Genomic DNA, 14281 nt, shown 5'->3' with positions numbered 1-14281 from the left:
AATCAAACAACCCATAGTCAAACCACCCATGGGCTGTTTGTGAGCACACAAATTTTCCGGTTTCTGCCTGCTCAACTTGTTCTGCTTACCTAAACAACCAAGAAACACTGAGTGGTTGTTGTGATGTCTAGACCCAGCTATGTGGGTTGTTTAGGGTTAAACAACCCAAGGTTTTAACCCATGGTCTGTTATTGGGTTTAAACTCAACACAACCCATGGTCTGTTATTGGGTCAACAACACAAAGTTTTGGGTTTGGATGTCATGACAACAATCCAGGAACAGTTGAACCCATGGTACTTTGAACCCACAGTTTTGAACACCAGGAGACACCTGTTTTACAGCAATCCTAGCTGCTGGTAAGAAAAAAAATTTTTTTTTTAAAGAAGTGGGAGGGGTAGGGCACCTTGGTGGGCGCCTGCCTAGAAAGATGTTTGGGGGCACATTACCTGCCCCTGCCCTAGATGTTCACCTATCTAGTTAGTTAGTTAGTTAGTTATTACAGTTAATTATATGACATCTTTTGGGATGTAAATCGTACCAGGCAGCTCACAAGTAACATAACATTAAATAAATACATAAATATCATCAGGAACCTTCCACAGCGAAGTAGGTGGAATATGGCTCTGGGGGAGGGAGACTCCAGTTGGACCAGACTAGGGGCATGTCTACACCTAAGGGTGTAGAGGGAGGGAGGGGGGAGAATTATGGACGTACCTGCTTCCGTGATCCTCCGCCAGCGTTTTTACGGCCACGCGATGTCACGGAAGGGAAGAGGGACGTCGCAGCCGCAATTGTTTATTTTTTTTGTAATGGGAGACAGAGCGCAATTGTGCTCCACCAGAAAGTAAGTTGAGAAACAACAACACCCGAACCCGCTCCCCACCCACCCCCATGGGCATGGAGCCTCCATGTACAGCTCTGTGCTCGTTTTCAGAGCCTCACTACTCGTGGGGAGGAAAGGAAGAGGCAGGAGCTTCGAGGACTGCAGGAAACATTGAGGTTTTTGCCGTTCCCAATATCCCGCGGAAAGCCCGTGACTGTCCCCGCTTGCCCCCGGGATTCCCTGTGCATCACAGGGACCCATATGAGACCAACCCAGATTTAATGGCTGGTGTCATCCTCATTTCCCTCCCTTCCTCTCCTAGAATCCTTCCCACAGAGCTGTTGGTTGGAGGTGGCCTGGAGGCAGGGGTGAGTCCAGCTTGTGCAGGCCCTGAGGTCTTCTTTGCCTTCCTCTCTTGATCACCCCTGTAATTAATATAAAAACACCTAGTAGAGCTGGTCAGCCTATGGAAAGCAATAAACTTGGAACATGTTCCAAGTCCTTCCCGGCTCACGTTATTGCATGTGCATAGCTCTGTACACGAGAGGCCATGACGGGGGTGGAGGGATATTGGTAATGAAATCCCTCGCATACACAGAACTGTGTACAGATGTGAGATGGGATGGGCCTTTATTTTCTAAACGTGTACATCTTGTTCTAAGAGAATTAGGAATTAAATAAAAACCAATAAAGATGAGCAAATTCTTTCATGTCAGACACAAATGGCAATTTAGTGAGTGTTCTACAGTGTATTTTTAGTACTTATTTTTACTAATTTTCCTGTACCATTTTCAGGCACATTCCCTGCTAATATTTATTTATTTTGTTCTTATATCCTGCTCCTTTCTGAAGCAGAACCTGAGAGCGGTTTACAAATATTGAAAACACAAATATCAATAAAACAACAATACAATCTGACTGTTATAATAAAACAGTTAAAACATTAAAATCATGATCTATCGGAGAGGCACAGAAACAGCCATGTGAGGAGCCAAACGCTTGTGTAAATAAAAACATCTTTAACTGCGGATTAAGAATATTCACAGTGGGGGCTAATCGCTTATAACAAGGAAGTAGATAGTTGTGATGCTACTGATCTTTACCCTTGTAGTGGCATGATGTGGTATTTATGTATTGCAGGATAAGAGACTATTACGGACACCATTCCACGCTCTATCACAAACAGAGCGGGATACCTTCAGTAGTCGCAGAAAGTTGTTGGAATTTCTTAGTGAACGGCTTCGTGAGTCTGTCACGTTGAAGGAAAAACAATGGGATAAAGAGGAACTTCGAAAACTCAAAATGGGTGAGTCCAAGTTAAACCTTCAAAATATAAACATATTTTAATATAGTGTATAGAATTGGCACAGTTATAGATTGAAAATAGAATGTGGAATAATAAAATACATTAAAACACAATATTGCATTCTGAGCTTCCATACCTCCAATCTATTGCCATTTTGGGGGCAGGGAAATTTGCAGTGTGATGACATCAGATTGCCACCTCTTTTGGCCTACTTGGTATTAAGGAGCTGAGAGGAAAGTGTGGGGTGACCACTTTTGGTGATGGCTCTGTCATCTTCATAACATCTAGTCTCAGCCAGACATTTGGCTGGTTTTGTTCCACTATTTCCATTAAAGGATTGGATAATTTTGCTAACATTTATGAAAGAATCGGGAAGCATTTGATGAAACAGTAAGACCCTCACACTGAATTCAAACATATGTGAAAAGTTAGTAATGGTCCTCAAGTGTACATAGTCTGGCTTTAAGTGAAACATCTTTAATTTTCATGTTTACATTTTTGTTGTCTTGCAGGACCAAAAAAAAGATCTGTACCTGGGCCTGTTGTGTTACCAGAAACAGATACATCAAGGTGAGATCAATAAACCAAATTATAACTAATTCAATTTGTCTTTAGTAGTTTATATAGTCTATAAAGTGGGCTGTGTCGTAAGAACCAGAATTTCACAATTGTTGGTTACTTTTGCATATGTGACCAAATTTCTATTTCCTATATTGAGCAGTTCAGCTTTCCCCTTCTTTAATAGCCACGTGATGACCTGCTATGTTAATACTCACAAATTAACATTTATACATTTTTACTGATAATAATGTTTCTCTTTTGCAGGCCGCTCTTCTTTAAATATTGCTACCAGTGTGGGCGATCAGTCGGTGTAATCCTCTCACCTTGTATGCGCTGTTTTGAGATCTTCACCTGCAGCAAGTCCTGTAAAGCAAAGGCTTGGAACGAGCGCCATAAACGAGAGTGTTTACTAGCAGGTAGGTTGGTTTGTCCAGTGGTGTGTTAAAGCATGGTGTGTGACCAATGCTTACTGCCTCGAATACTGGAGATAGCACACAACCATCAGGGCTAGTAGCCATTGATAGCCTTTGCCTCCAGGAATTCGGTTTTCATGTCCCCCGTCCCCCAGCTTACTGACTCAGAGATGATGATGTGTCTCTTTGCAAGTTTTATATCCTGTATAATTTGTCAATAACAGTAAAGAATATTCAGGTTGTACCAGAAAGAACATGTTCAGCAGATCATCATAGGATCTACATAGCACACCTGCAAGGTGTGTCATTCCATTGCACTTCCAGAGTCTCATGGGAAGGTAACATTCTCGTTGCTGTGGATACTACTGCAGGAAATCAGTTCTGTGGCCCACTTACAGTTCTGACATAAGTTTAATTGATTCTGGAAAGGAAGAATGGTCTATGTGAATAAGTATAACCTGAAGTATCACCAAATATGTAAATGCTTCCATTTTATTCCAGGTATAGTGGGGGAGCACTAGACTTAGTATGCAAGAGAATTGGCTGGGTTTGAAAAGAGAGAGACAGATGGATAGCATGTAAGGTGACATGTTCTTATGGCCATTGTAACATACAAAAAGGCAAAGTTAAAGCACACAGGTAGTGAAGACAGATGGCTTCATTCATAGACCTTGAACTCCTGAAATACCTGGACTTGAAAGGCAAATAGAAGATTGGTAAGAGAATGACTCTAAAGGGAAAGGTCAGACTCATTCATATAAACCAGAACAAAGCTGAGGGCTTTGGAAGAAGATTTATGCTACCTTAAACGGACTGCAAATATACCACACACCTAGAAGAGGAGAATGCCTGGCTTATACATGAATATGACGTGGTTCTAACCATTGCATGCTTTCCATAAAGGATATTGTTTACTTCTTTTGGAATTTAATTTGGCAGCTTAAAAGTTGTGCCCATATTTTTTTTTAAAAAAAATACAATTATATTATAGAAGAGTGAAGATACAGAGAAAAAATACTGCCTGTGGAGAACCTGGCCCAGCAATCCAACCATTCGGATGGAGCAACCATGGTAAAGACTTTCCCAAACTTTCAGAAACTGAAATAGGGAAGTATTAATTTTGAGCATGAGAAATGTTAAATCTATAGCTAAAATAGGTATTGGAAATCAAAGCCATAAGAAGAAGCTGTCTTCCTCTTTTTCTTTGTAGAAAAAGTGTGCCCTAGACAGTATAATTTAAGGTTTCCATATACTGTACAGGAATGTGTGTCCACTGAGAGGTTACGAACATAGGAAGCTGCCTTATACTGAGTCAGATCATTGGTCCATCTAGCCCAGTATTGTAGACTCTGACTGGCAGCAGCTCTGAAGGGTTTCAGGCAGGGTTTTTTCCTGCCCTACCTGGAGGTGCTGGCGATTGAATCGGGGTCCTTCTGCACGCAAAGCAGATGCTCTTTTGCCACTGCGCTACAGGCCCTCCTATAGACGGAAGTTAAACTTGCCAGATTGTCGTTGGATCTTTTGACTAGAAAGAACTGGAGCAAACATGCATCAAGCAGTTTGAAAATCAAGCATGTTTTTTATCATCCTATTTCATATCAAGCTTAATTACAGTGGAAACTATGAGCTGCAGACAGATGTGTCACCAGGCTGTTTAACACAGGAATCCGGAACACACATCCCAATCATAATCTGTTCCACGAAGCATTCACCGCAACCACCTTCTGCCTTTCAGTATGTATGCTGACAACATAGGAGAAAACTTATTTTTCTAGAAGAAACAATGCCTACAGCTCCGTTAGTCCTACTGTACAGATACAGAATGGTCAAATCAATCTGTCTTTATGTTGCTGAGTAGGGATTTAAAGAAAACGTGGAGGCAGTGACAGACTTTGTATTTCTGGGCGCAAAGATTACTGCAGACGCTGACTGCAGCCAGGAAATCAGAAGACGTTTACTTCTTGGGAGGAGAGCAATGACAAATCTCGATAAAACAGTTAAGAGCAGAAACACCACACTGACAACAAAGGTCCGCATAGTTAAAGCAATGGTATTCCCCGTAGTAACCTATGGCTGCGAGAGCTGGACCATAAGGAAAGCTGAGCGAAGGAAGATAGATGCTTTTGAACTGTGGTGTTGGAGGGAAATTCTGAGAGTGCCTTGGACTGCAAGAAGATCAAACCAGTCCATACTCCAGGAAATAAAGCCAGACTGCTCACTTGAGGGAATGGTATTAAAGGCAAAACTGAAGTACTTTGGCCACATAATGAGAAGACAGGATAGCCTGGAGAAGAGGCTGATGCTAGGGAAAGTGGAAGGCAAAAGGAAGAGCAAGATGGATGGATGATATTCTGGAGGTGACAGACTTGACCTTGGGGAAGCTGGGGGTGGCGACAGCCGACAGAAAGCTCTGGCGTGGGCTGGTCCATGAAGTCACGAAGGGTCGGAAACGACTGAACGAATAAACAACAACTACAAACAGCATTTCATCTATTGGGCCGCATTGGATGAGATCTCCATGCTACAGAACAAATCACTGAATGGACAGGACTTAAAGAGGAATTCTCCAGTGGTTCTACTAAAGAACAACAAGAACAAAAAATCTCATAACATGAACACCCAAAAGTATCAAATGGGATATGGCTTAAGGGAAGACAAATGAAAAGTTGGTGATGACTTTTCAATTGTAGCTGTCAATTTTCATTTGTAGATTTCCTTTGATCACTGATGTTGTAATCTAAGGCCATGGCTAGACCTGGCGATATCCTGATTATCGCCCCGGGATCATCCCTGTGCGTCCACGTAACGCACAAGGTATCCTGGGATTAGGGAGGGATCTTCTCTCCCTTGGCCCAGGATATCGGCAGGCCCTTTCCCCCCGCTTTTTCTTGAGATGATCTCGAGAACGTGGAATGTGTGGCCCGCCGTCGCTGGTATGTCCCAGCTCCTTGCGAGTAAACGTGAGGAGCCAGGCATGGGGCACGGAGCTCCTCAGGAGCTCTGCGCCCATCAGGGGTGGGGTGGTGGGAGGGCAAGGTTTTATTTTTTAAAAAAGAAACCTCACCTGTTCGTTTCAGCGCCCATATGCTCCTTTTCCTTTTTTTTTTTAAATGGCAGATGCGATGTTGCGCACTGTGTGTAGACAAGGGCGACGATCTCACAATCATGAAATTGTGAGATCATCGCCCTCCAACTGCCTCGTCTAGCCATGGCCTAAGACGGTGTACACATTAACACTGATGAACTGTTACGTATTAGCAGTCAGTGATGTCTGTACTGTTACTGCTTATAGATTTACAGAAGATTCCCCACTTTTCCTCCACAAGAGGGTCATGTTTAGAGAAACTATGGGTTGACATTTTAGAATTCTCATTGGTTTTGCTTTCTAGAGAAGGACGAGGGGTCAAAAAATCAAACCGTTCAGGAGTATAGCAATCCGTTTCTTTTTAAAGTAGAATACCCTTGCATCTGCTTCACTTTAACTTCCTCTCAGAGAACAAAGCTGGAGTTAAGATGTGTTAAGCCACATTAAAGTGAATTTCATTGTTTCTGTGAATGTGATTTAAGGAAATTGCATTTACGTAAAGAAAAAATACACACACTAAAGATTTAAAATCAGATAATTTATATTTGCTGTGCTATGTATGTTGAGATTCCTGTAAAATGAAAACATGTTATATTTTTAGAATGTATGTAAGCAGGTCAGAATCCTTTGTTAAAATTATTATTGCAATAAATTAAATTTAAACCTAATCATTTATGCTTAATGATGTATAGAAGTCACTGTAGTCGTCACTTCCATAGAAGGCACAGTTCCTTTGGGGTATTCATAATGTTGTCTTACTTTCCAACATTCTGAAATGTCTTTGCACCTTGTTTTATTGCTACAAAAGATGCTTCATCTTCAGTTGCGTCTGAGGAAGTAGGAAAGCTATCCATTTTGGATGGTAAGTAAATCATTAACCAACTTCTTTGATTAAGCACATTTCGTTTGGGTTTTCCCCCTGATGTTTCACATAGTAACCGTAAAAATTTGCTGCTGCTTTTCTGTTTGCTAAGACTGTGGTGCTGCGTATTTATATTATTGGTTTCATTGCTGTTGCCTAGCTCCTGTTTTATTGATTGTTTTTAAACATTCGCATTTTTATTGATGTTTTATGTTTTATACTGCTATGAGAAAAAGTGGGAGTATAAATTTACCTTATTTTGAGCAGTTTCATTTCTCTGGAAAGGGGAGGGAGAGCCAGAAAGGAGATAAGTGAGAATATCTACAATAATTTCCAACACCTTTATGGGTGTGTTTGCCTCCTTCTCCTGAACCACTTTGCCAAGATGGGCAGGAGAGATGCTGATTGGAAGAGGAGAGGAAGATGAAGGCAATACACAGTATTTTGGGAGCCTGAAATGTTCCACTGGTGAGAATGGAGAAATAGGGGAAGCAAGGGGCCAACAGAAAGGAAGGTGGAGCAAAGTTGGCAGAGAAGCTAAATTAACCTACTCATCTTCAGCCCATCTTCATGTCCACTTTTTAGAGGGCACCTGGATACTGCACAATACTACTCAGTCATGGTAGCATTTTTCCAAGTGCTAAAGGTGCTTCATATATGTAATCCCTACCAAAAAAATACAGTAAGTTTGGCTGGTTATAATCACCCCCATATTACAGATGGTGTGGGCTATGGCTGATGTTCAGAGAGGATGGCTTGCCAAAGGTCACCCAGAAGGTTCATGGCTAAGTGGGATATGAGCAAGTGGGTTTCCTGTCTCCCTCAGATAATTTTCTTAACTGTGACACTACGCTAGCAAGATGATCTCCCTTAGCACTCAAAGGTTCGTCTCTGCCTCATCCTTCCCTGTGAAGCTGAAAAGGGGTGGTGTAGATAATTATACCTTTCTCTTTGACTCCTTCTTCCATCCTCCCAAGCTGTAACTCAAAGAGAACCCTCTAATCTTCACAGAATAACTAAGGGAGGGTGGTGGGGTGGATTGGAGAAGAGCAGGTCAGCAAGAGAAGGAGAGAGACCTCTTTTCATGCGTATGTGTGTTTCCGCCCCTGTCTTTCCACCTCCCAGAGCTGTTCCAGGCAGTCAAATATTTCCTTGTTTATTTGACTTTCTACCAAAACATGGCACTCAAAGTGGCTTACAGAATCAGTTAAAAACAGATTAAAATAATAAAACACATTAACGTACAATACAAACATTACAATTACAAAATAAAAACAGCACCCAACCCACAGGCCCACTTGCAGACCAAGGGCCTTGTAGAATTAAATGTTCTTTGCCTGCTATCAGAAGCACAGCAGAGCAGGAGCAAACCTAGCATCCATTGGCAGGTTGTTCCACAGTCGGGGAGCAGCCACTGAAAAGGCCCTCTCTTGGGTCTGTGTCAAATGCACCTTTGATGGTGGTGGTCTTGAAATAAAGTGATGCCATGTTTCTGATGCCATGTTTCTCGCCTGCCCAAGGGTCTCTACTTCCCTTGCTCGGCTTCGTCCCTTCTCTTCTGCTGCCCCTTACGCCTGGAACGCTCTTCCAGAACATTTGAGATCTACAAGCTCAATCGCAACTTTTAAAGCTCAGCTAAAAACTTTTCTTTTTCCTAAAGCTTTTAAAACTTGATGTTGCTCGGACTTTATACTGTTAGTTTTACCCTACCCTGTGCCTGTTTACCCTACCCAGTGCCTGTTTGCATTCCCTTCCCCTCCTTATTGCTTTACTATGATTTTAGTAGAATGTAAGCCTATGCGGCAGGGTCTTGCTATTTACTGTTTTACGCTGTACAGCACCATGTACATTGATGGTGCTATATAAATAAATAAATAAATAAATAAATAAATAAATAATAATAATAATAATAATAATAAAGTCCTTTCCAGAACGGGCAGGCTTGTATGGGAGAAGGCGGTCTTTATACAGAAATATAGAAAGCCAGACCCTTCTCCTTTTGTCAATCATTACATGACATTGAAGGAAATGAATGAAGCAAGATATTACTTGTTCCATTGGTTGTCAATCAGCTCAGAACCTTCACCCCCACTGGCTGAGCACTGGAAGTCAGATGCAGGTTTACTTTGTAGTGAGCAACTGTTTCCCATTGATATCTGAACATGATGGGTCTCACATTGACCAGTGCTAGCTGCATTTAGTCATATAGGCAGGAAACAAGTGCAGGGACCATTTTTTCCATGAGTGATATAGTACATCCCCACTAGAGAGACTGTTTTGCTTTCTCCGATTTCTCTTTTCTGCTGTGCTGCTCAGCACATTGCTCTTGCAACGTGGCTACATTTATTTACATACTCTGATTTTTTACTTGTACACCAGAATGACTCTCCCCTCCACCACTACACTCTTACAGTTCTGTGTTCAGATGGTAAATCTAATTTATGCAAATACTTTGCATAAAGACATACTTGGATAATATGGAAAAGTCATTTTCAGACTGTAGTTTTATGTATAGCAGGGATGGGGAACCTCTGGTATGCGGGCCGAATCCTTACTGCAGAGATTCTGCATCTGCCCCATGGATCCTCTCTGAGTTCCAAGCCCTGCCTACCAGAGGAATCCCAACTGTTACCTCTGAGCTCAGGTTGGAGATAAAAGTGGAGCTGGGGGGGGGGGGGGGCTCAAGCTGGAACTAGGAAGAGGAACTGCTCCTCCCAGCCCTGGTCAAGGTCCTTTCTCCATGCTGAGAGAGGCATGGAGAAAGGTAAAAGGAGGTGAGGGGTGATGACATCAGTAGGCACGGCCAAGCTCAGTGACGTCCTCCTTCCCAGAGAGGGCCTAGTTGACTGGGGGGGGGATGTAATTTGGTCCCCCACCCCATTCTGGTTCAGCACCCCGATATATAATAATATGTATCAAAGGACTGGTGGGTCATGGGGCAAGTTCCTGCTGACAGTAGTCTCAACTCCACTGAGATGCCATCACTGTTGCCACAGCCCTACACTGTGCAAGTAGTGTGACTTTTGTTGTACATTGACACATTTTTGTTGTGCAACTTCTTTTTGATCTGATGTCGACGGTCATGGCACAGTGGCAGAAGGATTACCTCTGGGTACACTTTTTATATTTAGGAGACCTGAATCTTGGGCATTTATGCCTTATTGCTAAGTAGCATCTCTAGTCTGAGGCAGCATTCCAAGTCTAGACTTGGTTTCTCTCAAGTAAAAGAAAATTGTAGCAATAATTTTATAGGGTTAGCTACCTACAGGGTCATGAAGGACAAGAGGCAGACAGGAGTGATTTTTTAAAAAACCATACACCATGTTGTGCACTGAAAAATCCTTTTATTCCCATCCTCATATATCATTCAGTATATTCTTGCGCAGGTTTGTCATATAAGAATTATATTCTTTTGCTTTGCAAAATGCCAATTATATATCTATATTTGTTTGGCAGCTCGGCAGCGTAAGTCTAGTCGGGCAGCAAAAGTCAAAGGGACTCCTCAATCCAGGAAGCCGAAGGACGTAAGAGAAAGCAAAGACATATCAGCCAGTCTTAAAAAGAAGGATGGAAAAGAGTCATTGAAAGACGATACGTCAAGAAGAAGAAGCCCTGAGAAGAGTAGCAGTCGTGCAGATCTCCCTTACACTGGGAACTATAGTTTCATTTAAATGCCGGTACTTTGTCCTGGTATTGCTCAACTGTAATTTGATGTGGGAAATGCTATATAAGGGAGGATGGGGGAAAATGGAGAGTAGAAAATATAACTGAGGAAACCCTGCATTCTTTTGTCAGTGCTGAAAATCTCTTATTGCATTTAAAGTTATGCCAGGTAACTTTATTCATGGACATAGTAGTGAAATGCCTTTATCTTTCCAAAGTCAGTTCTTCTACGCAAGCATGGAACTCAAACTTTCCACATTTAAAGAATTTTGAAATAAACACCAGATCACCAGATGTTAATTTGGGATTTTGTGTTGAATCTCCTGGAGATGCAACACAGAAGCAATTAAAAGGCAAAATCCCCTTGTTATTTTTCAACCACTGTCATGTCCTCCCGATTACTGCAACTTCTGGTATAGCACTGATACTCCTGAAGGGCTTTCTTTCATAGGGTAGTCTATTCCTGGCTGCCACTTGGTGTGCTATACAGTCACCATAGCAATATGGACTCGGCCTAGCAGTTGATGGTTCTCATTGGAACTGTTCTCAAAGGACTAGGTGTCACTATGGAGATCTAACCACTTCCTGACAAACAGTATTTGTCACTTTATGACAAACAGATATTATTAGGAAGAGGATGGGGTAGAGTCTTTTCCCCTTATAGAGTTGGTAGGAGCATAAACAGAGCTGGTCCAATAAGCTCTTGAACAGACTCTGGTCTCTGTCTTTAATCCTGTGAGCATTTATTGACTTCAGGATCAAACCCTTGGGATCTGAGGAACCAGAGTGGAAGGACCTATGACTCAAATCCTCTAAGTTCATAGGAGAGCATAGAACGGACCTTAACTGAAGCTCAGCTGAACACATTCAGTAGCAGTATTGGCTGAAGACATTTGTTCCAAGTGTGGACTCTGTGTATGCAGTACCTCAACAACTGCGCATCAGGGTCCTGTGCACAGTTAGGAAGAACCTATTGCACTCATTGGAAATCTGGAGTGTGTTTGTGCTTGCAATTGTGTGTGAAAAGAAGCCAGCCCACAGCCTCTGGGCCCCAATTCAGTACAGAGTTGTCATGCTGAAGGCCACAGATTGTGGTCATAATATTACATTAGTATGTAAGTACCTGTTTATTTGTATGTTTTTGTGTCTGATGTAACAGGTTTTAATGTTGCACAATAAATATTTCTAAAACAATATTTTATTATTTCCTATCTTAGTCGTGAATATAATATTAGTTTGTAAGTACTTGTTTATTTGTATGTTTTTGTGTCTGTTGTAACAGATTTTAGTGTTGCACAATAAATATTTCTAAAACAGTATTTTATTATTTCCTATCTTAGTCGTGAATATATATGGAAGACTAGTTTGTTTATATAGGAGTGCAGTCCTTCCTGTGTCTACTCAGAAGTGTTGAGTTTAATGGGCCTTGGTCCCAGATAGGTATGTATAGGAATGCTACCTAAATGTTGTATGCAAGTACTATTCCATGTAAAATAATTTCTAGCGCATGCTCAACCTGGTGAACACAAATGAATGTTTGTGACTCAGTGAGCTTCATCTCCTTGATAACATTCAGACCAAATCAGACTCAAATCTATGCACTTTTACTGGACTGAGTTATGGTTTAGGCTATTTATCCTATAGTCTGGTATGACAATAGAACAGCTTGCTTGTATATCCTTCACTACTATATGTGTAAACAGTTGAAGATATACTCCTATTTGTCACTCCTAAGATAAACATGCACAGAGAGGCTTCACATCTTGAAATTGTGTGGCTTTGATCCATTGAACTATCAGCATGGTAAAAGGCTGTTTTCCTCTTTGGCTGCATGTAGATGGGATAGAGAATATTTACTCCTGGAAAGGGCCATGTGTCTGAGGCCTTAGCTAGATCTAAGGTTTATCCCGGGATCATCCCTGCCTGCTCCCGGGATATCCTGTGTGTCATTTACATGAACAGGGATGATCCCGGGATAAACCTTAGGTCTAGCTAAGGCCTGGAAATCCTCTTCCTGCCCTGTTCAAAAGGATTCAGATTGGGAGAACCGCTGTATCCTATTGATGTGTGTACATATACTGAAATTGTGCCCTAAATAATTGTGCTGGGTACAGAAGCAAGTCATTGGATGCAGGTGTCTCCATGTCCTCTCCTACCCCCCACCCCGTTCTGCCTTTGGTTACAGCAGATTTGTATATGAAAACCCAATTCCACACATGGATCACTGTTTCTGTATCTGGGCACCTTGCTCCAAAAGGATCCACATTGTGGATTGAAACAAGTGTATGAATTTTTTCCAGTGGTCACTGTTCATCCATGGTCCTCTGGATCATTAGAACACTTTATTAACTCCAGTCCTAAAAGGCCTGACTTGGAAATGAGTGTTGATTCAAACAGCTGGTATATGTGTGTTCTAAAAACAATCATGTCAGGGCTCCCTGTGATGCAAGTAGTACTTAAAAGTCTCTTAACCATGTGCTGGCCCATACATGCCTGGCTCATACTGTTCTGCCAGTGGCACTACTCAGCAATGCTGTATGGACTGGCATGTAGGCACCACTATGAGTACATTTTGGTGTTGGTCAAGTTGAAATCAGCGGTGACAATGTTCAATCATATGGTGCTAGAAAGCATGTTGTCCATTGCTATGGATATGTTTTCCACAGAGTTTGCTGTGTTCACACAAGAACCCATACTCAAGTTTGAAGCACAATGTTGCTTTAACCATGAATAACCCATGAAGAGAACCCATGGTTTGTTTTTCAGTTGTAAACTGTGGGTTGTTCTTGATTAACAAACCATGGTTTTATTAGCGTGGCTGGGTTCACACTACACAACAACCCACGGTTCAGTGAGAACCCATACACAAGTGTGGGTTGTCCTGTTGTGTGAACTCAGTCATTGGGTTGAATCCATGATCTGCCTTCCTCAAGAGGAAGGGCTCTGCTTGCAAAAAGTCCTTTTGCCTGAATTTTTGGGGATCTTCCCTCCCACCACCACCATGATCCATTCAGCAGGGCTTCCTCATGCTCTGTAGCATTTTGATGTGACTATAGAGGCTGCCATGGGAAGTAGAGGATAGGAAGTCCACTTCCGCCAGTGCAATTGGTTCAGCTGAAATCTTGATCCAAGCCCATATGAAGAAAGGTGCATCACAGACCAGATGGCTGTAGGATAAATAGCTAAGGCTGCAATCCTATGCACACTTACTTGCCTGGAAGTGAGTTGTGTTGAAATCAATGGGACTTACTTTTGAATAGACATGAGTAGGATTGCATTGTAACTGACTCATCATTTCCTCCAGGGCTACAATTCTAAATATACTTCTTTGGGACTAAGGCCAATTGAACTCAGCATCTTGCCTTTGAGGATTGGCCAATACCTATTGAGTGGTCATGATATCTCTGGTTGGAGCATATATTTTGGCACTATGTCAAGTTAGCAAATCACTTCTCCATGCTATTGTTATGAGTAGGTTAATCCATACTTTGATCTTCATTGGGCACTTATAGACTTCCTGTTGAAACTCTGTAAGAGCAGAAGAAATCAAACAGCATCTTGTTGCAA

The 14281-nt window shown here is 41.9% G+C and overlaps 1 protein-coding gene across 1 annotated transcript in view; it reads left to right on the top strand.

Moving 5' to 3' along the window:
- The window catches only part of ANKMY1 (ankyrin repeat and MYND domain containing 1), a 39757-nt gene extending 28494 nt beyond the window's left edge, over nucleotides 1-11263 (top strand). Inside the window, exons 14-17 of the mRNA XM_063133225.1 lie at nucleotides 1965-2130; nucleotides 2643-2700; nucleotides 2956-3107; nucleotides 10508-11263. Of these exons, the coding sequence (XP_062989295.1) occupies nucleotides 1965-2130; nucleotides 2643-2700; nucleotides 2956-3107; nucleotides 10508-10722 (591 nt within the window). The 3' untranslated portion in view covers nucleotides 10723-11263. The remainder of the gene's footprint in view (nucleotides 1-1964; nucleotides 2131-2642; nucleotides 2701-2955; nucleotides 3108-10507) is intronic.
- The last annotated feature ends 3018 nt before the right edge of the window (nucleotides 11264-14281 follow it).

Source organism: Elgaria multicarinata, chromosome 8 (assembly GCF_023053635.1).
Source record: "Elgaria multicarinata webbii isolate HBS135686 ecotype San Diego chromosome 8, rElgMul1.1.pri, whole genome shotgun sequence".
Classification (NCBI taxonomy): Eukaryota; Metazoa; Chordata; class Lepidosauria; order Squamata; family Anguidae; genus Elgaria; species Elgaria multicarinata.
This window is presented reverse-complemented; position numbering and strand designations above follow the sequence as displayed.